The 22,187-nt window shown below is 42.0% G+C and overlaps 1 protein-coding gene across 4 annotated transcripts in view; it reads right to left on the bottom strand.

Moving 5' to 3' along the window:
* The window catches only part of galm (galactose mutarotase), a 70,886-nt gene that overhangs the window by 37,038 nt on the left and 11,661 nt on the right, over positions 1 to 22,187 (bottom strand). For all 4 annotated transcript variants that reach the window (XR_007113945.1, XM_047602359.1, XM_047602358.1 and 1 more), the window contains exon 2: positions 15,662 to 15,855. Coding sequence is in view for 3 of the 4 variants with exons in the window: in XM_047602359.1 (XP_047458315.1) it covers positions 15,662 to 15,848 (187 nt within the window). In the remaining variant the exon portion in view is untranslated. The remainder of the gene's footprint in view (positions 1 to 15,661; positions 15,856 to 22,187) is intronic.

Here is a 22,187-nt window from a genome sequence, read left to right as displayed (position 1 = left end):
ATTAAGTTAAAAGTATTTTATTTTATTTTGTTTGTCTCATAGCTACACTTTATTGTGATATGTAGAAGAAATGAGGATTCCACCAAGGAGACGTGTGCCCATGAAAAAGGAGAAAAGTGTTACCTACCATTCCCTGTTTTTACAACCAGATGTGAAGATTCAGCAAAAAGACAATAAACTGGCTGTTACCACTACTACCGGCTTCAAGTGATTATTGCCTGACTGAGAGGACATCAAAACCAAGAGGGTTACAAAAGCACCAAAGGCGAGTTGACCTGGGTCGACCCGGATCTTCGCCGTGGAAGCGGTACATGTGTACAAGTTGGGGTCTGAGGTGCAATAAATATTAAAAGTTCTGTGTAAGTACGCATCTATGCAATGCTACTCTATGCAACTGGCTTGTGAAACCTGCTAAGAAAAAAATAAAAATTATTAAACATACTTAAACTTAATATAAGAAGAGTCACAATAGTTACTTTCCCTGGTAACTAGTTACTTTTATAATGGAGTAATTTAGTTACAAACTCAGTTACACATAGGATCATCAGCTATGTGTCATATTATTAGATCCTACGTGTTTCCTTCAGCTTGATATATGTATCTATGACAGAAGTTTGTTTATCTTGTTTCTCCTGCTCTTCTTTTCTCTCTATCTTCTCTGTTTCTACCCGGCTGGCCTTCGGCAGATGGGTCCCTCCATATGAGCTGGGTTCTGCTCAAGGTTTCTTCCTGCTTGTACCCAGAGCAAGCTACAGCAAGAGGTACCATTCATTAGGATTTACTTTCACCGGGGATGCTCTGTTGTGCTTGGTGTGTGGTGAAAAGCTATCCAACAGTGCTATGGTACCAAGCCAGCTAAAGTGCCACCTCGAAAACGAAACTAAAACACAGACTATTTTGTTCGCTTGCATGAACACACGGAAAAACAGGCAACTTTTATGAGAAAAATCACAAAGGTAAATGTGAGAGCCTTTAAAGCTAGCTAGCAACTCTTCATATTTCTCAGTGTGGAAAAGTGACATTTTTGGGGGTCCAAGCAGCAAAGCTGCAGGAACCCCATTCTTTTTGTTAGTGTGTATTGGGGGTCCAAGCAGCGAAGCTGCAGGAACCCCATTCTTTTTGTTAGTGTTAGTGGGGTCCAAGCAGCAAAGCTGAAGGAACACTATTGTTTTTGTTAGTGTTATTATTATTATTGGGGTCCAAGCAGCGAAGCTGCAAGGAACCCATTGTGATTCTACGTTTTCTTATTGGGGGTCCAAGCAGCAAAGCTGCGAGGCATCCATTGTGATTCTGCATTTTCTTATTATTGGGGTCCAAGCAGCAAAGTTGCTGGAATCCATTGTTTTTCTACGTTTTCTTCTTATTATTATTATTCCGTCTTCCGCCATTGCAGTCTATGGCAGCCCATAAAACCGTATGGTAAAAAGTTCTGAAATTTTGCACATAGCTTAAGGACAGCCATATATTTGATTTACCTGAGTTACATGTTGCCAGGCAATACGCTCTAGTGTCACCAACGGCTGGCTGGCCTTCAGCAGATGGGTCCCTCCATATGAGCTGGTTTCTGCTCAAGGTTTATCCCTGTCAAAAGGGAGATCTCCTTGCCACCATTGCCTTCAGGCTGACTCTGGAGGTTTCAGACCGGTCTTTGTAAAGCATCTTGAGACAATTTTTATTGTTATTGACGCATTATAATTGAATTAGATCCATGATCTTTAAGCACTTAAAGATTTACAGTCCCCTCCCAAAATATTGGAACAGCAAGGTAAATTCCCTTGTTTTTGTTGTTCACTGAAGACATTTGGGTTTAAGATCAAGAGTTCAGAATTTACATCTTGAGTTGAAACAACTCAGGACATACCACCCTTTGTTTGAACCTTTCCATTTTTCAAGTGACCAAAACTTTTGGAACATGTGGCTGACAGGTGTTTCTTGTTGACCAGGTGTTGCCTTTAAGGTTGTTTGTTCAAACATTAAATAGCTCTGCATGACAAGTCTACTTTTTGGCCTGGGTTAAAACCTATAAAGTATGCAGAGAACAAGAAAGAGAACTGTGAAGAAAAACCCCAAAACATCAGTTAGTGACATCACCAACAACCTCCACAGTGCAGGGGTGAAATTATCATAATCAGTAGTTCAAAGAAGACTCAGACAGCAGAAATATAGAGGCCATACCAAAAGATACAAACTACTCATCAGTAGTAGGAAACGGAAGGCCAGATTGAAATCTGCAAAGAAGTACAGAGATGAGCCACAAAAGTTCTGGAACACAATCTTATGGACTGATGAGACCAAGATTAATCTCTACCAAAATCATGGAAAGGCCAAAGTGTGGAGAAAGAAAGGAACTGCTTATGATCCAAAGCATATAAGCTCATCTGTGAAGCATTGTGGAGGTAATGTCATGGCTTGGGTGCGCATGGCCGCTTCTGGAACAGGCCCATTAATCCTTACTGATGATGTAACTAGATGGTGACAGCAGAATGAATTCCAAAGTGTAGAGAAACACTTTGTATGCCAATTTATGGAGAAATGCATCCAAACTAATTGGGAGGAATTTTATCATGCAGCAGGACAATGACCCAAAGCACACTGCCAACAAAACAAAGGACTTCATCGGGGGAAAAAGGTGGAAGGTTTTATACTGGCCAAGTCAATCACCTGACTTTAACCGAATTGAGCATTTCACCTCCTGAAGCGGAGACTGAAGGGAGAAACCCCCCAAAACATACAAGAACTGAAAGAAGCTGTGGTAAAAGCCTGGATAAGTATCACAAATGAAGAATGCAACAGTTTGGTGATGTCGATGGGACGTAGGCTTGAGAGAGTCATTGCAAGCAAGGGTTATGCCACCAAATATTAAATGTTATTTACTTTAAGAGTATTTGTTCCATTACTCACCTAAAAATGCTGTGGTGTAATACAAACGGTGATATATCCTTAGTTGTTTAACACATCTAGATGTAAATACCAGGAAATAAAAGCTGACATTCTGAACTCTTGTCTCATACTCATCTTTTGAACTTAAACTCATATGTCTTCAGTGAACAACAAAAACTAGGGAATTAACATTGCTGTTCCAATATTTTTGGAGGGAATGGTATACATACAGATGTCTTCTCTGGACATTCCCTTTCCTGTAGTATTTCTTTCACTGAAGTCACTATTGTACTCGTTGTTTAACATTTCCCCAAGTTTACACACAGAAATCCTGTTGACGGCAGCCACTGACTGACTTGGTCAGTCATTCTCTCCGTCATGAAGGGGACCAATAAAAACCCAACCAAATACTGTCTTCACTGCACATGGGCCTTTCCCTCAGCTGTTGACAACTTCCCAGGGTTCCAATACCTTGTGGCCATTGGTTCCAATCAACATGTCAATCTTCAGCATCTATGCTGAGGATCCAAATGTCAGAGAGGTAAGGCCACTTTGACAACTCTTTCTATTTCATAGGCAATTTACTTAGTGTGAGAACCTCTGGAAGACTGTAGAAATTGCTATTGTCCAAACCAGCCACCTCAAAAACATTCAGTGGATTGGTGGAAACAACCTTTTCCTGTCACGTGGTTCGCAACAGAAAATTTGTTCTTCGACCAGTTATGCTCAGAGCATGAGATGCTCTCAACAGAAAGTTGCTGTACTGCCAGGATTCAAAAATGCATAGGTTTGTATTATTGCGTCTCCCTTCCTGACTTTCACTTGGATTGGCAGAATGGACAAAATCATATCCTCCCTTCCGGTCCCTGTATGGTAAATGGTCTTGCTCTTATATAGCGCTTTTCTACCTACTCAAAGGTACTCAAAGCGCTTTTACAGTCAGAGACACATCCACCCATTCGCCCACACAAGCACGCACACATTCACACACCAGTGCCAGTTGCACTGGGAGCAACTGGGGGTTCAGTGTCTTGCTCAAGGACACTTCGGCATATGGCACACTCGGAGGATCGAAACGCAAACCTTTCGGTTCATGGACAACCCACTCTACCTACTGAGCCATAGCCTCAGAAGAGGGTGTTTTAACATGTCTGGTTGCTTTCCCTGCTGGTACTTGGCTTTTCAAAACTATGAAGCACAGTAGGCTGTGTTAATTTTGACAGCAAATTCTGATTTAGTCTTAGTTTTCTGAATAACACATATTTAGTTTTGGTCTTATTTTAGTCATCTGAAATCTTTTAGTCCTAGTCTAGTTTTAGTCAACTAAATATCATAAGAGCTTTACTCTTAGTCTAGTCTTAAGTCTTTCAGTCTTAGTCTAGTTTTACTAGACCAAATATTAGCAGATTTTAGTCGACTAAATGTTTCTCCAGAATTTCTGGTCATTGGAAGTATCCATCAGTCAGTTTTGGAATGGTATTCAGGTTTGAATATGCAATACAGACATAGATCTAACAGTTGTACTACAAAACAAGTATTTTTTATTTTATTCTGAATGCAAAGATGACTATGGCCTATTTACACACAAAAAAATCTCCCATAAATATGCTCAAAACATTAAGAAAAATAAAGTGCAACTCACAAAAATAATAATAAAACTATAGGTTGTAATGTCATTGCACACAAAAGGAGGCGGAATCAAGTTGTGATTTTTTCTTTCTTGCCCAATCTCCTCAGATCTCTCTCTCTCTCTCTCTCTCTTTCTCTCTCGTGCATGCTGGGAGATTGTGGCGTGTGAGTGAGACGCTGAGCGAGTTGTGTTTTCGAACTTTTTTTCTGTTTTTTGTCATGTATTGTAGTTTAATTTAACACAAATTAATTACTGGGTGAGGTTTTCAAGTCTTAGTTGTTGGTTTTTGGGGGGGAGTTGGGTTTTTTTTGTTATTTTTTTGTTTTCTTTTTTCTCCTGCCGGCGTCTATGCCGGCCGGCGTCTCAGACGCCATGGTAAATGGAGAGTTTTCCAGGCTCACGCGGAAGCATGGCATTAAAATCTCTGCCAGCTTCCCGTGCAGCGTGGAAGAGATTGCACTGGTGGTAGGGGAGAAAGTCGGACACGGCAGCGTAAAGTCGGCTGCAAGGATGAACGGGGCCGTGGTCATCTTCCTGGACCAGGTGGACAAGGTAACCGCGTCATCGAGACCGGCATCACGGTGAACGGTATGTATGTATCAGTGCTGCCGTTAACAGCCTGCAACCAAGGTGATTCTATCAAATGTCCCTCCGTCCATAACCGATGAGTTTCTCAGTAGAGAACTATCCAGACACAGGAAAGTGGTTTCCCCGATCAAGAAGATCCTGTCTGAATGCAAGTCTCAGTTACTGAAACATGTAGTGTCTCACAGGAGACAGCTTTATATGATACTTAACAACAACTCATACTCAACCTCATTTTCCGTGTCAAAGTAGATGATTGTGACTACGTGATATTCGCAACCTCATCGGTTATGAAGTGCTTTGGTTGTGGTGAGGAGGGACACACCGTGAGGGCCTGTCCGGGGCTGGGTGATCCGAGTCCGCCTGGTCCTGGTGGAGCGGCGGCTGCTGGAGCCTCCGGCTCCGCGGGTGAAGCGCCTACACCAGACGCAAGGCCGCAGCCGGCTCCACACAGCTTGCCGCGTCAGGGAGCTGCCGTGTCTGGCCCGGTTCTAGGGGGGTCAGACACTATTACGCACAATGTAAGCGGTGAAGATGAGGGGAGTGAAGTGGTGGTAGGTGAGGTAGGGGAAAATAAAGGGGGTGCTGAGGTGGGGGAAGAAACTGGTGTGTGTGAGGAACAGATGGACAAGACAGGTGAAGTTAGTGGGACACAGGAGGGAAAAACAGGTGAGGAAGGGGAATTGCAGGCAGATGAGGAGGTGTACAGGGCGGGTGAGAAAAGTGACGGGAAGCATGAGCAGGTGGAGGAGGCTGAGATGGAAGAAGAAGGGGCATCAGCAAAGCCAAAACCTGCTCATAAGCATAGGAGGAAAACAAAGAACACCGTCAATGAGGCAAAAACAAGTAAAGTGGGGGTGGACAATGGGAGGAGGCAAGTACAGACGGATGAAAGTGGGAGGAGTGTGTGTCAGATAACAGTGATCAACCTGAGTAGCAGTCAGCAGAGAGAACTGTACACTGCAGAAAAGATTAAATGTTTTCTCCAACAGACAAAAAACCAACACGGTGTCAATGTAGAAGAGTTTTTCCCTGATTTATCATTGTTCTATACGTCTGCCAGACTCCACATGAGCCAAAGAGGAGAGTCTGGCATCACAGACCAGGAGTTTTTTAGACTAAGAAAACTTGTGTTGAAAGTGAAAAAACAAATGAACAGTGATGATTTAAAAAACTCCAATGTGTATTTTAACTAATTTATTGATTTTAAAAGTTGCTCTCCTTCTTTCTTTTAACATGGATAGTTTTAGAATGGGCAGTTTAAATGTTAATGGAGCAAGAGAGGTGAAAAAAAGAGCACTTATTTATGAAACTACCAGAATGAAACGCATTGATGTCATGTTTCTACAGGAAACGCATAGTGACTCTGGTAATGAAGCAGACTGGAGGAGAGAGTGGGAAGGGGAAGCCATTTTAAGTCACAGCAGCACTCTGAGTGGAGGAGTGGGCTTCCTCTTCTCCAGGAGTTTCTCTCCAAGCTCACTGGAGGTCGAGCACCTAATCGAGGGGAGGTTACTTTTAACTAAAGCTCGGTTTGAACATTTTACTGCTGTTTTTATCAACATATACGCTCCAACCAACGGTGCAGAGAGGAAGCTGTTTTTACAAAAAGTAAAGATGTTTTAAATAGCGTTTCCGCGGAGGATTTCTTATTCGTGGGTGGGGATTTTAACTGTACTGAAAATGCGCTTTTAGCCGACCTGCTGACAGTAAAGTACAAGGTGCACTGGTCAGGTCCCGATTCCAGAACATCACCATCCATGAAATGGATGCTCCCTCTCGCTACTTCTTCAGTCTAGAAAAGAAAATCGGACAGAGGAAGGTCATCCACTCGTTGCTAGCAGACACAGGGCAGGAGCTCCCTGAACCAAGCCAGATAAGAAGGCGAGCGGTAGAGTTTTACTCCTCTCTCTATACTTCCGAGTATGAGGAGGAAGTTGCATTGTCTGAGGAGTTCTGCAATGGACTGCCTCAGGTCTCCACAGACACCAACTCCCACCTTGAAGAGCCGCTGCAGATGCAGGAGCTTCAGGCCGCCCTGCAAAGCATGCAGGGACGGAGAGCTCCCGGCATAGACGGCCTAACTGTGGAGTTTTTTAAAGCCTTCTGGGACATCCTCAAAACGGACATATTAGAGGTGTTTAATGAAAGTCTGGCCTCTGGTTCCATGCCAGTGTCCTGCCGCAGGGCTGTCCTCACGCTCCTGCCCAAGAAAGAAAACCTACAGGACATTAAAAACTGGCGTCTCTGCTATGTGTGGATTCTGTCCAAGGCCTTGGCCAACAGGCTGAGAGGGACTATGGAGCAGGTAATCCATCGGGATCAGACCTATTGTGTACCCGGCAGGTCCATGGTAGACAATGTCTACCTAATTCGAGATGTTTTGGAGCTCTCCAGCTCATTGGCTATAGACACTGGTCTGATTTCCCTAGATCAGGAAAAGGCTTTTGACCGCGTTGAACATGGCTTCCTCTGGAGGGTGTTGGAGAAGTTCGGGTTCAGCGCAGGGTTCATAACTAAGATCAAGGTGTTGTACAGTGAGGTTGAGAGTGTGCTGAAGTTAAATGATGATCTGTGTGCTCCTTTTAGAGTGTGTAGAGGGGTCCGACAAGGGTGCGGTCTGTCAGGGATGCTCTATGCACTCTCCCTAGAACCCCTCCTGTACAAAATACGCTCCTGCATGCAAGGACTGGTTTTACCTGGTTTTAAGGGAAACATTATTTTATCAGCTTATGCGGATGATGTGGTGGTTTTTATCAGAAGCCAGAGGGATGCAGACAGGCTAACAAACATTGTTAATAAGTTTAATATTGTGTCGGCAGCGAGGGTAAATTGGATGAAAAGTGAAGCCCTTGCTGTCGGCAAGTGGCATGGTGGTCTCCCGGTTCTTCCCCAGAAACTAGTTTGGAAAAGAGATGGTTTTAAATACCTGGGAGTTTTTCTGGGGAATGAAAACGTGGTCCAGAGGAACTGGGAGAACGTTACAGAAAAGATTGAAGGGAAACTTGAAAAATGGAAATGGCTGCTCCCTCAAATGTCTTTTAGAGGTAGGGTCCTGGTTTTAAACAACCTTGTGGCATCCCAACTCTGGCACCGATTAACATGTATAGATCCCCCATCAGACTTACTACAAAAACTGCAACGAAAAATAGTAGATTTTTTCTGGGACGGTCTCCATTGGGTGCCACAGGGGGTGTTGTTTTTAACGAGAGAGGAGGGGGGACAGGGCCTCATCCACCTGGCCAGCCGAACTGCTACATTTAGACTACAATTTATACAAAGGTATTTAACAGGCCCGGCAGATCTAGTTTGGAGGGATGTGGCCAGCTGCATTCTCAGACGTGCAAATAACTTGGGACTGGATGCTGCTCTGTTTTTAACTGATTTAAAATTTTAAAGTTAAGTGGGTTGCCTCCATTTTATCAGGGTGTTTTTAAATCATGGATCCTTTTTAATCAAAAAAGGTGCCAAAAGTCTGACTCTCTGCACTGGTTGTTAAAGGAGCCACTGATACACAGAGCCAGGCTAGACGTCAGCAGCAGCGCCACACCCGGCCTGATGGTGGCGCTGTGCAGGAGCAAAACCCTGTGCCTGCAGCAGCTGGTAGATGCAGTGGGGCCGGCGATGAGCGATGCCGTGGCCCTGGGGTCTCTGCTGGGAATATGCTCAATCCGAGTTGCTAAAACGTTTTAGGAGCTCTGGAGGCAAAGGCTGTCTGGAAGAGAAAGGAGCCTCCTGATGGACCATAACCAAGGAAAGGCTGTCCCGGACTCCACAGACCCCTTTCCAGAAATCTACCTGACCCCAGGACTAGGAGACTTGACCGGCCCCTTGCTTACCGTCATCAACGAAAATAAATTGACATTACACCGAGCCGACTCAAAAACTTTCTACTCCAATTGTGTCAAGTGTATCAACAGGAATGGACTGAGCAACAGACCGGCCACAGTGTGGAGAAAAAGACTAGCTGGGGAAACTGGACCCGGCCCACAGTGGAATGTTTTATACAAACCTCCCCTTAAAAAATGAACTGCCGACCTCCAGTGGAGGATTTTACATGGTGCCATTGCCTCCAACGCTTTTATTTCTGTTCTTAATTCTGCTGTTAGTTACAAGTGTCCTTTTTGCCACGTACGTGAGACTATCTACCGTGTTTTTATTGAGTGTAAGAGACTCACAGAGTTCTTCGCTCTTTTAACATTGGTTTTTAGTCGTTTTGGTGTAGTTTTCTCCGAGAAGGGTTTTATTATGGGTGCTGGCTATAAAAAGACAAACAGAGAAAAGTGGCTGCTTCTAAACTTTCTGTCAGGAGAACCAAAAATGGCAATTTACGTTAGCAGAAAGAAACGCATAGAGAACAGAGAGGGACAGGAAGCCAGGTCAGTCTGGCTCTGTAACATCAGGGCCAGACTGTGGCTCGAATATAGATTTTATAAACACATTGGAGATTTGGATACTTTTAAGCAGCGCTGGTGCTATAAAAACATAATTTGTTCAGTAAATGTAAATGAAAATGAATTGAAGTTTACACAAGTTTTCACTGGATAATTTATTTTTTTAATATGCCAAAACATACAACATAACACTTTGTAAATATCATTTTGTAACACCACTGTAAATATGCTAAGAATGTAAATAAAGTGTATTTTTAAAAATCAATCTCTCTCTCTCTCTCTCTCTCACACACTCACACACACACACACACACCAGTCAACACCACAACGTCTACTTTCTACTACATCTACTTTAATAGTACACATTTGATTCAATTTGAGGACATTGAATATTTATACTCATATTAATTCAGGTAGACAATCGTCTAATCAATACAGTTAAGAGGTTGTTTTCTTTAGCTTCTACTTTATTCCAAGTTTAGCGGAAACACGGTGAATTAGCTGATAAAATAACCCCAGCGTGTATGCTTACCTTTCCATGTATTTCTGGATGAGTCATCTGTAAATGATGCTTCAAGTTGGTGGTGTTTTTCCCAGTGATTTTTGCTCCACAAGGTTTACAGACCATCTTGTGTCCTTGTTGTTGTATGTAAAGCTGGACCAAAGGTCAATTCTTCGTTTTCTTCCAAGCTCTGACATTCTGTCTCCACGCTTGATTCTGTTCTCATGTGTAAGTGCTGTGTTTGTTGCGCCCATGGTTGCACCTGCATTTCGCACATTTTGTTTTTAAAACAGCCCTGCGGCTCAACCTACCCTCAAAAGATTTTTTCTGATTGGATTTCTTCCCAACTTGTCTCACAACTTGTTTTTATTTGTTGACTAAACTGTCAGTTATAATTTGTCACAGTTTCGTCCTCATATCTGACTGTTTTTTTTTTTATTTAGTTTTTAATTAGTTTTCGTCCGTAAAAAAGGTTCGTTGACAAATATTTTTGTCATAGTCTTTGTCAACAAAATTAACACTGAAGGTAGGATGATTCAGACCACACTCTTTGCAAGTTAGGCACTTATCACAACCTTTGCTCAGGTGTCCACTACAAAGGCAGCCAAATCCCAGACAAATGTATTTGATGCCCTTTCTGTTAAATACTGTTTCTTTGGGATTGAACTTAAACCTTTGTTTGTGTCGACAGCAGTAACTGTAGTGGCAAAGCCATTACCCTTGACTCTTGCGACTCTGTCGGACTGACGCTTGAACTTTAGTGCCGGAGAACCTGAATGTCCCCAAAGAGTGGATCCGAAATGATCTGAACTTGGCGTTCAATAAATGAAACCAGTTCCATAAAGCAAGCTCTGCAGTTGTACCTCTCCAAGGCCTCATGTGCTTTTGTCCTCCATTGTTCTCTGAAAGTGAATGGTAGCTTTGCCATGTTGGTTAGCATGTCAAGCTCTTGCATATAGTGAAGCTCCTCCAATATGTTAGAAAAAAACATGCAGGAGAAAAGACTTGTAGTGATTTCACATCTTGCTCTACTGTAGGCCAGGTCAGAGCCCGAGCTATATAAGCTGCAGCAATCCTGTATTAATTTCCAAAGTGTTTATGTAGAAGTTCTTTAGACGGTTGATATCCTCTCTCTGGAATAATGTGCCGAGAGCTCCTTATTAAATATCTTGGTTGATCCTTTGTTAACTGCTTCAAGAAATAAAGACAATCAGCCATATTTGCCTTTGACTCCACTGCATGCTCAAAGGATCAAATAAATTTTCTGTACTGTAGAGGATCACCATCAAATACTGGAACATCTTGAGAAGGTAAGGACAGTAAGCGTTGTTGATGAACCAGAGCTACTGTTATGTCATTCTGTTTATGCATAATGGTGCATAGATCCCCTGGAATTTGTGCAGGGTGTGGCTATGGTTCCTGAAGTAATGCAGGGTGGTCATTATTTTGTGGCAGAACAAGAGTTTGCTGTTGTGTGTCTCCATATTGTGTTGTTCTGTATGTTTCCATTGGTTTCCCCCATTGTATCTCCTGTCCTGATTCAGGGATATCCTACCGCGTCTTTTCCACAAAGTGTGTGTCCATGCACTTGAGTCCTTCTGATGTACTGATAAGTTGGTTTGTGGCATTGCACATTGCATCTGGGGTTAATATGGATTTGCTGCAGGATTGAGACCTTTGGAAGTGTGTTTTTGTTCCTTCTCCCTTTGCAGGTATGAAATCATTCCATGTGATGCTGCTCCTTGAACATTCTGAAGCAGACTAGAAAACCACTAGTTTTGCTATAGATGCAGCTATCTCAGCATCAAGTTTAAGCTGCTTTCCTTTTCTTCTCAGCTCTGCTTCTTGCATCTCCAGAGCATGTTTGTCCTTTAAAGCTGCAGCTCTAGCAGGAAGTGTGGCCTTTTCTGCTTCTGCTTTAATGTAGGCAGATGCTGTTGTGTGACCACCTTTGTTGCTGCTTTTATGGCTGTGGGTGCTTTTTTGGTGAGAATGTTGGCTGGGAACATTTGACATGCTATCCTCTGGATGAACATCATCAACCCCACCACCAGCGTTTTCATTATTTTTCAAGCATTGTTTTACAACTACACTGTCAATGAAACCATATTCAACCAACATTGTTGCAGCAAACCGTACATTATGTTACTTTCTTCTCTTCAGCAGTTAATGCACAACTTTTGCTTATTTTCACAAACAAAGAATTTCTTCCAGTGCACATTTTACCTGTTTATCATTACATTTATGCATATTGTAGTGATTTGAGTTACAATGCTCCTAATGGACTATTCCACTTTAAGAGTTCTACCCAGAATGCCATGTGTTTAGGAAGTGTATGTATTGTTGCCAGAAGTGTTTTGTTGTGTTCAATTCACATATGTGTTAGACTAATGCTAATGTTCACTGGTGAAAGCACCTCTAGTTATTTTAGGAGCTCAGCATCTGACTATGGACTAAGTCCATCCTCTGTGTTGAAGAACCTCTCTTCCTTTCTTCCTTCTCTTGCCCTGCTGTTTTGCCACAATGGTGTCAGAAGGGATAACTACGACAACCTAATGTGCCCAGCATGGAAGAAATAGAACGGGAACACAGAGCGATTACAGAGCCTCCCGCACAGTCCATCCACCTCAAGAGGCACCATCTCTGCCCACCACTGCTCTGCCACAGCATGTGGAGCTCATTGGCCGTGCCGGTCCGGTCAATGGAGACGAGAGACACTACTTCCACATTACCACCACACCCACTGCCACGGAGTGCCTTCATCTTCCGAGATATCCCAGCACCTCAGCACTGGAACCCTGCCTCGCTGAGGTTGGAATGGCAAAGCTAATGAACAGATGGGCAGAGACAGCTGCCCACATTGTTCTGGCCCTAGAAGGAAAAGCGCTACTGCTAATGCGCCAGAGGAGCTAAGTGACTATTCGACCCTGACCATGGCTCACAGACACCAGGCAGGAGGTGAAGCACTGGGTGCATACGGCAGTTCCCTGGGAGGCTGCAGGCACGCCAACCTTCCAGGGCTGAGGAAGCAGACTGGATTTTCCTTGTGAGTACTGAGTTTCCACTTCTGTAGGAAACTGGTGACACTGCTGCCACCGCGGTTGCGGTGACTGCCCGCCACCAGCGTGATGATGGACTGTGTTATTGTCATGCTCGGTTTGGAGCCAAGTCTAAGCTGTGTTGCAAAGCATATAGTTTTGGGGTCCAGGGGAAAGCCAAGGCCGGCGCTCATTAGCGGTTTTGATCACGTGAATGTGGACCTGGTGGGCCCCCTGCCTCCTTCCCGTGGGTCCACTCACCTCCTCACCATGGTGGACAGGACCATCAGGTGGCCAGAAGCTATTCCCCTTTCCTACAGAGGTAGCACGAGCATTCATCACATCCTGGGTGGCCCGTTTTGGCACACTATTGGACGTTACCTCCGACAGGGAGCCACAGTTCATGTCGTAGCTCTGGACTGCAGTCGCTGAGCACCTCGGGGTGAAGCTCCTCCGCACTACAGCGTACAACCTGGTCTCCTGCTTCTCCCCCCTTCCGCCAAGACACATCCTCCTTATATAACCTTTTCGGTTAACCCATAGATCAATAAATCAACAACTACACAAATAGACAGACCACTCATACCATACCCCTCCATATACAGGGAAAAAATGTACTGTATTTTCCGGACTATAGAGCCCACCTCAATATAAGCTGCACCCACAAAGTTAAAAAAAAAAAAAAAAAAAAAAAGGAAATATACATACATAAGCCACTGATATCTACTGAACTGATTACTTTAACTGAACATAACTGAACTGATCAGTTTCCGAACGGTGCCTGTAACATAAAAGTAAAAGTGCTGATCAAACAAAACAGAAAAGTTATTGATTGGTTTATTCATCCTTCTGCGCACTGAAACCACTGAAGTCATCTTCTTCAGTGTCAGAGTTGAACAGCCTCAGAAGAGCTTCGTCACATACCTTTTCTGTGTCTATGTCAGTGTTGCTCTCCATGTCACTGTCATCCCAGGGTAAAGCCGGCTGAAAATTATGCTTTTCGCATGCGGCCAGTTTTTGTGAAGGATTTATCGCAAAAAAAAATTTTAAATCCACAGAAAAGCCGCATCTTTGTATAAGCCACATGGTTCAAAGCGTGGGAAAAAAGTAGCGGCTTATAGTCAGTGAAATAGGGTAATTCCTCATATGATAAAAAAAAACATGCCACTTTACTATAACTTTCATTTTATTGCCTTATGGGCTACACTCCATTCATTTTTTTATTTATTCTTGGTGACACCGTCACATGGTGACCCACAATAGTTAACTTAGTAAAGACATTCACCCAGGTTCCCAAGGGCTTGTGCCTTTAAAAGCTAGAGTTTGAAATGGTTGCTTAGCAACTCAGGAGTTCACGGTTCCACGTAAACGGACTCAACTCACTTCAGTCTCTGAGACTTTTATCACAATAAGAGCCATTATTACATTATTACATTATGGACCTTTATTACATTTAAGTTATTACATTAAGAGCTGTTATTACATTAGGAGCCATTATTACATTGTGAGTTGCTACATACGCTTAGGCTGCTGGAGGATGCACTGAGTCCTCTACTCTCTTCTGTCTTGAAACCAACTATCCTATCCTATCCTCTTTTTTGTTATTATGCATATTACACATAATGCATATATTTTGTATACTTTGGTGAACATTGAGTTGACAATGACATTTTAATATAAAACATGACATTTATAGTGAGTACAAAAGACCTAAGGAGTGTAAATACAAATACAATTTATTGAAATGTGACCCTTACTTTGTAACATAGATTTGTTTTTTAAGTACAAGATATTAAACACAGGGTCCAGCAACCCCCGCGACCTTAGTGAAGGATTAAGCGGTATGGAAGATGACAAAATGATTGTGACCAAACTTAAATGAAAAATAAATGAATGAGTTAGAAAAAAAATCACGAAGTGACTTTTTTAGGTACAAACGTGTACAAACAAAATGTTTAATATTTCTGTAAAGTTGGGCTTTTAAACATGGGTGTCGATGGGGATTTCCTCCCTTTTGGAACCAACTTTTTGATCCCTGCATTTTGGAATTAGTGAGAGAGCAAACAACGAAGCACAGACTAAACAAACATTTGTCAAGGTAGAAGTACTGATTTGTCCTTTTCACGTTATTGGATAACACATTCTACACAAATCAAATACACATGCTCTGAGCAGGCTTCTAAAATAGCCACACGTAGGAGGAAACCCATAACTGTTGTTTCACAAAACTTTGCTCTGACTTAACAAGTGTTTTTGCCTTTGCATGGGCAGATTTAGGGCAAACAACGTTCTTTGTGGCGGACACCTGACACATGCCAACATACACACATTTTTTGTTCTCTAGTTGTGTCAATTTTGATTGAACTGTAGGCCTATGTTGTGTTGTTCACCTGTATTACCTTTTGAATGCTGGGTTTGGAATATATATTCTTACCCATTCCATGTCACTTAGAAATCAAAATTCTATGCTCAGCGTTATTAGTTATTAGATAAGGTGATTATTGCATAATTTAAAAATACCAGTTCTAAGCCGTTTTTTTGCAGTACAGATGAAACGTTATTATAATTTTTTTTAGATGTTATATTATAATTATTATAATATTAACATTATACATAATTATTTCACTCCTACCTTCCAAGTCATCATAGCCCAGGACTAAATCCTCCATCTGTCCATTCTTCCCTCTGCTGCTCAATGATCTGATTGTAGCACCAAGGGTGAGGATCTCCACCTGCACCTGGAAAGTCTGGAGGACCCAGAGGTCCACACTGCCCAGGCCAGGCATCTCTCCCCAGTGCTGACAGCTTACATGGGTCATCTTGAACCTGTTATCAAACTCAGATTATCATACAGAACAGGCAGCAGTGTCACGTCAGGACAGTTTCAATTGAGACTACCCATACACAGTTACCTGCATCCAATTATTTATGTTTACTGTAATGTTACTGTAATATTTTAGCCAGTTTATTGTTATGTGGGGCAACACCAGTACTCAACTGTGGTGCACTGCGGTTTGCAGAAAGAAAGTCACGACAGTTGCAGTCGGATTTTTCTTGCACGTCTACTTCTGTACTTTTGGTACAGGTGCTGAGACATTTTAAATTTTTAAATAATTTAATGTTTACATGTTTACGTACATCAAAGAGTATGGACGTTTTTCTGTGCAGAGTTTGAATATGAATTGCTAGGTACATTTAGTTTACATAAAAATATCAACATAAAAAAAGTTCAACCTCATAAAATTCATCATCACAAAACGTTTTAACCTCATAAAATTCAACATCACAAAAAACCCAACCTCATAAAATTCAAATTCAATTCAATCTAATGAAATTCATCATAAAAAAAATCAACCTCAAAAATTCAACCTCAAAAGTTAAACCTCAAAGCTTCAACCTCCAAATTTCAACCACAAACCTTCAGCCTCCAATTTTCAACCACAAACCTTCAACCTCCAACTTTCAACCTCTGAGCTGGACTTAACTTCTGGGTGACCAGGGAAAAGCATTCGATCCCTGTCTCTCATCCAATTCATCCAACGTCTAGCCAATCAGGTTACGCTCCATTGGTCATGAGTCGACACCAGCACATAGGACAGATCAGCCATGGCCACCAGAACGACTGATGGAGCTTCGGAGCAGTATTTGCTATTTGTGTTCATGAAATTGTGTAATGAATATTACTCAATCAGTTGAACATTGACGACATATTGATCAGTATCTACACTGAACTTTTAATGAAGTGGTGTCATTGAAAACTGCATTAAAAACTAGCTAGTAACTGGCTGTGAGCACCTTTACCTTCAGCAGCTACAAACAACAAGCCAGTCTGAACTGAACAACTCTGCAGTGATGCCTATACTGCGCTACTTAGTAGTGTGTTACAGGCATCACTGCTACCAGTAATCAGAGTAACTGAGTTGCTTATCCACCTCACTGTGCGTTACTATTTTTGTACATTTCCTGAGTAAAAAGGTATGTTATTGCTTTCATCTTATACATTTTACCACTGCTGCTGTATGTCATCACTGGTAAAATATATTTTCCCCATTTCTTTAATATTTTTTCTTTTTTTCTTTACTTTGTGTCTGCACTGTAAAGGAGAAGCTCTTTAATCTTGTTATACATTATACACTGCATGATGACAATAAAGGATATTCTATTCTATTCTAGCATCTCTGGAGTGACGTGACTTATGCGACAAGTCACGTTTTCAGCATAAGGAAAACTCACGTGTCATACTACGCAGCGACACAAACGTAATCAATAATACAGGCAGGAGAGATGCACGTTTTCTGGCTGGATATACCGCCCCTATTTTGAGTTTGTCTCAGCTAAATAAATATATAAAGTTTCGCTGTACTCTCTGTGCTGGTGACAAATTCCTATGTAGCTTCAAAAATGCTACTTCAAATTTGAAGAAACACTGGAAGGCACAGCACGGTGAAAAGAACACAATAAGTCTATATTTACTAGTCAACATTTAAGTCCCATCCAGGGCCTCATTTATCAACCGTGCATGTACGTGTGCATAAAGAGAGCATAAGCACATTCCGCTGCAAAGTATTGAATTTTATCAATTTGTACAAGTGTATAGAAAAATGTGTACATTTACGTTTCTTACGGTTTGTTTTTCTTCAAGTGAGCGTGAGCAAGTAAACTAGCAGGCAGAGGGGAAGATCAATTACGATGATGATCCCCAGCCCCACCCTCCAAACAAAGCACAAATCTGGACACCAGAAAAGACTTGAGAGGTCGAGAGGGAGACCAGGAGTAGGAGCAGCAGAGCAGAGACCCAGTACATCAGAGCCTAGCTGTGATCGGGTGAGAGGCGGGATATACTTGTAGAGCAACGATTCCTGGTGTAGCTAACTGAACGTTACTAATTAGGAGGCTATGTGCAGCGCTCTGTATGTGTTACACATGTCATCTGTGGACAGTGGCCCAGCAAAGCATAAGCACCCACACAGTTACGAGGTTTGCATTGAATTATATTGTGACGCATTCAAGTTCTACTCAGTAATTAGGAGCATCAGACAAGGGTCAATCACTTCATCATGATGTGTTCAAATGTAGCCTTGTAAAATGTTGTTATTGGTGGGACATTTGAATAGCCTGAATACAAAAAAGTAAAGAGACAATTAAGAATTTGTTGCCTGACAAGCGTCAGATTACTCAAAAGAGTAAGAGTCTGCCTAGAACTGTGGTACTGAGAAACACATTTAGATTTTGTGTATTCCAAGACACAAAGTATTACAAGGTTAGTTCTTCATCATTTTTTCTACAAAGCATAATATTTAAGGTTTACAAAATGAAATATATAAGGGAACAATAAACTTTCAGCTCTGCTGCTCCACTAACAGCAGTGGTTGCTTCACCCGAGTCTGACCCAACAACAAACCCTCACCCCCAGCAATTATGGATACTATAGCATACAAATCAGAAAATGTGAATAAGACAACTAATAATTTACATAATAATACTCAGACTCACTGTTGAATGGTTAATCTTAAAAAAGAAAACAATTTATATTAGGCACCTACAAGAACTGAAAAATTAAGGAAAAACATAATCTACAGTTGTAAAAAAAAGTGGCAATGAAAATGAGGGGCCCATGCCGATATTCTTTGAAGGGGTCCAGAATTCCTAGCAACTGCCCTGCACGGGGCAAAGAGAAAAACTAAAATACAAATAAACACCACTACAGCTAAATATCACACACACACACACACTCTTGAAGAGTCCGTCAGCCAAATAGCAGCATATTTAACACAGCATCAGCATGACAACTTAACGCCATGGTTAGCTCCTTTCCACTACATTAGTCCCACTAGTCTCCTCACATGTTTGTTTGTGTATATGTCGGTGCAGAGTTCTGTCAATGTAAAACAGAGAGCGGAGTACAAGGTACAGTACTTTACCTTTCTGTCAACTTCAACGCAACATCAGATGGCAGTGTGAATGTGCCCCATGCACCAGAAATCTCAGCTCTGAGTGCTGACGTTGGTGACAGCAATGTCTGGGCTCATTTCATTTAATCCCTTTTACTACCCTTTACCATACCCTGCACCAGTTCCTACCAGCACCACTTGCCTCTCTTCTCTGTCCATCCTTCCACATTCTCTGAACTTTGTTCTCATTCTCCCCTTCTATTCACTGAGGTGTAGCACTGTCCTCCCTGCCACACAAGGTCACTCCACTCAATAAAGATGGTGATGGCCTCTACATGCACCGAAACAATAAAGTGTTCAGCTTCAAGAATATATCTGCTTCAATCTCATATAACATTAACACCCTGTGGTGTTTAACTATGTGGACAAATGCATACAAAAAATAATGATAATAAAAAAAATAAATGTGCATCCCAACTGATAATTGATGTCTGTGCGGATTGATACTGAAATACCAATACTACCGATACCAGGTCTTTATCGTCTAAAATCGATTCTCAAATCAAAAAATCAGTACTTTCAATACTTCAGTCAGTCAAGGTAATGTAGGAACACAGTGGAAAGTAAATAAACTATTGAGTTGTGTCAACACAACAAACTTTGTTAAACACCTCAGGTTAAACCAAAACACAGGGACATACGCTGCAGTGGAGGGGTCATGGAATGAGATTGGCGCTCGTTCTCCATTAATGTCTGAGGTGGTCACAATCTTTTGGCAGACCGTGTTTGACTCCTCTGTGCATGTGGGTTTGGTTGCCATGGCTACGGGGACGGTCTCTAACCAGCTCTTGCTAGAGGAAAGGGTAGATACAAATACTCTACCCTAGGTTTTGCCTTCCGTACAACTGCTTATATCTCGGCAACGACAAGTTGTATGGGGACAATTAATGCATTGTGAGTGACAACTGAGGGTCCTCTTCGAGTTAATGTTTGTTCCATGCATGTACAGTGAAAACTGTGGCCGCTATGATGAGTGAGAGTAAAATGTGAGTGAACTACCACATACACACAAATGGGGAAAAGTTCAAAGAATACTCGGCGCACTCTTCGCTCGGCTGAGCCTGGAGTCCAACCATACAGGGCCTACAGGAATCAGAACCACACCACTGGAAAGCCAATAAAAAATTATATTTTTATGTAGTTTGTAATTCTGTAGCTCAAAAAATGTGGCCACCAGAGAACTTTGAACATCTTTTTTACATTAAAAACAGAGAACCCCGCTCACTAGAGTGGAGTTACAGTGGAGCCAGACTCATGCTCAGGGCAGGAGTTTCACAAGGGCCGCCCTCTCAATTTGGCCTTGTGCCCTTGAAATAAATATCTGCTGTAAGGCCACAGTGGCCTTGATGCCCTGCAGTTTTGTGGTCGAACAACCCTGGATTTTATCGTCACAGCTCGATGTGGCTTTGATGTGAACAGGAATGCCACGACTGTATCATTGTAGAAGCTTCAGCTCAAAAACAAGTTTTGGTCTACTCCAATAAAGACCAATCTCTGAAGGGCAGAGATTTTTGTTAATTTTTTTCAATCAAACAAATCAAATGTGTTGTTACGCGATCATTCAGGAAATTGCATCAGTTGGGGAATACATGTGCGAGTGTTTATATACGGCTTGTATAGCGACATTCCACACTTTTTTTTACAATTATAGCAGCGTTCTACATCCATGGAGGTGATTTTGCAGCAGATATCGGGCTCTGTGCAGGACAGTAATTTATTCAAATATCAGCGGACTTTTGAAGGAGCAGGGGTTTGACCAGTCCATTCTTCAGCTTATCAGCAAACTGCAGTGTTATCTGCAATGTACGCAATTACGTATGAGGGAGGAAAAAACGGGCACGCAGCTCTCACAGTGGGAGGTCAGACCTGGGACTTCTGACGATGTGAAAGCGCACCAAAGGCAAATCGAAGTGGGTCGACCTGGGATTTTCGGTGTGAAAGCGGTATAAGATAGGAATTTCAACATATAGGGCCTAAGTTTGTTACCATCTAGGTGGTGTCAAGCCAACGACGTGGCCTACGTTGATAATTGGAACTCTTTCCAGGGAAAGCCTGGTCTGATTAGACGAGATGGAGTTCACCCCACCTTGGCGGGTGCTTATCTTGTCGCTAGGAATTTGTCTGATTTTATTAAATCCCCAAAACCATGACAACCCAGAGTTCAGCCCAGGTGGCAGAGTTGCAGTCTTACACGCCTCTCTGCCGCTTCGCTAGTGCTGTCTCACACCCATAACTCCTCAAACTCCATAGGTGTGCTGTCTGCTCCCAGATTTTTTAAATGGAAAAATAACAATAGAGGAGTTATTCATAGGAACCTTATACAAATCAACACAAATTCACTAGTACAACAGAGCAATAAGAAAATTAAGTGTGGTCTTTTGAATGTCAGGTCTCTCTCATCTAAATCACTTTTAGTGACTGATTTGATAACTGATCATCAGATTGATCTAAGTTAGTTAGTTTGGAGGAGGATGAGTATGTCAGTTTAAATGAGTCCACACCACTCAGTCACAGTAACTATCACATTCCTCGAAGCACAGGCCTAGGAGGAGGAGTGGCAGCAATCTTCCACTCTGATTTATGTGTTAATCCTAGACCTAAGCAAAGCTTTAATTCGTTTGAAAGCCTTACTCTTAGTCTTGCTCATCCAGACTGGAAAACACAAAAACCAATTCTCTTTATTGTGGTGTAACGCCCACCTGCTCCTTACTCGGAATTTCTAGCTGAATTCTCTGAGTTTCTATGTGATTTATTGCTTAGAACAGATAAAGTCATTATAGTAGGTGACTTTAACATCCATTTTGATGTTGGCAGTGACAGTCTTAGCTATTTATTTATGTCATTATTAGACTCAAATGGCTTTTCTCAGAATGTAAATGGTTCAACTCACTGTTTCAATCACACCTTAGATCTTGTACTAACTTATGGCATAGAAACTGAAGGTCTAATCGTATATTCTCACAACCCTCTATTGTCCTATCATTTTCTTGTAACATTTGAAGTTACTATAAGTAATTACACAGAAACTGGAAAGACATTTCGCTATGGTAGACACTTATCCGATGATGCTATAACTAGATATAAGGAATTAATACCTTCAGTATTTACCTCAGTGCCTTATGTCAGTGATGTGGATGTCAGCAACCACAATCTAACTCAATCACAAATAGATTATTTTGTTGACAGCACGACAGCATCGCTTAGTAC

The sequence above is a fragment of the Mugil cephalus genome, chromosome 13 (assembly GCF_022458985.1).
Source record: "Mugil cephalus isolate CIBA_MC_2020 chromosome 13, CIBA_Mcephalus_1.1, whole genome shotgun sequence".
NCBI lineage: Eukaryota > Metazoa > Chordata > Actinopteri > Mugiliformes > Mugilidae > Mugil > Mugil cephalus.
Note: the sequence above shows the minus strand (reverse complement) of the source record. Positions and strands in the feature narration are given on the sequence as shown.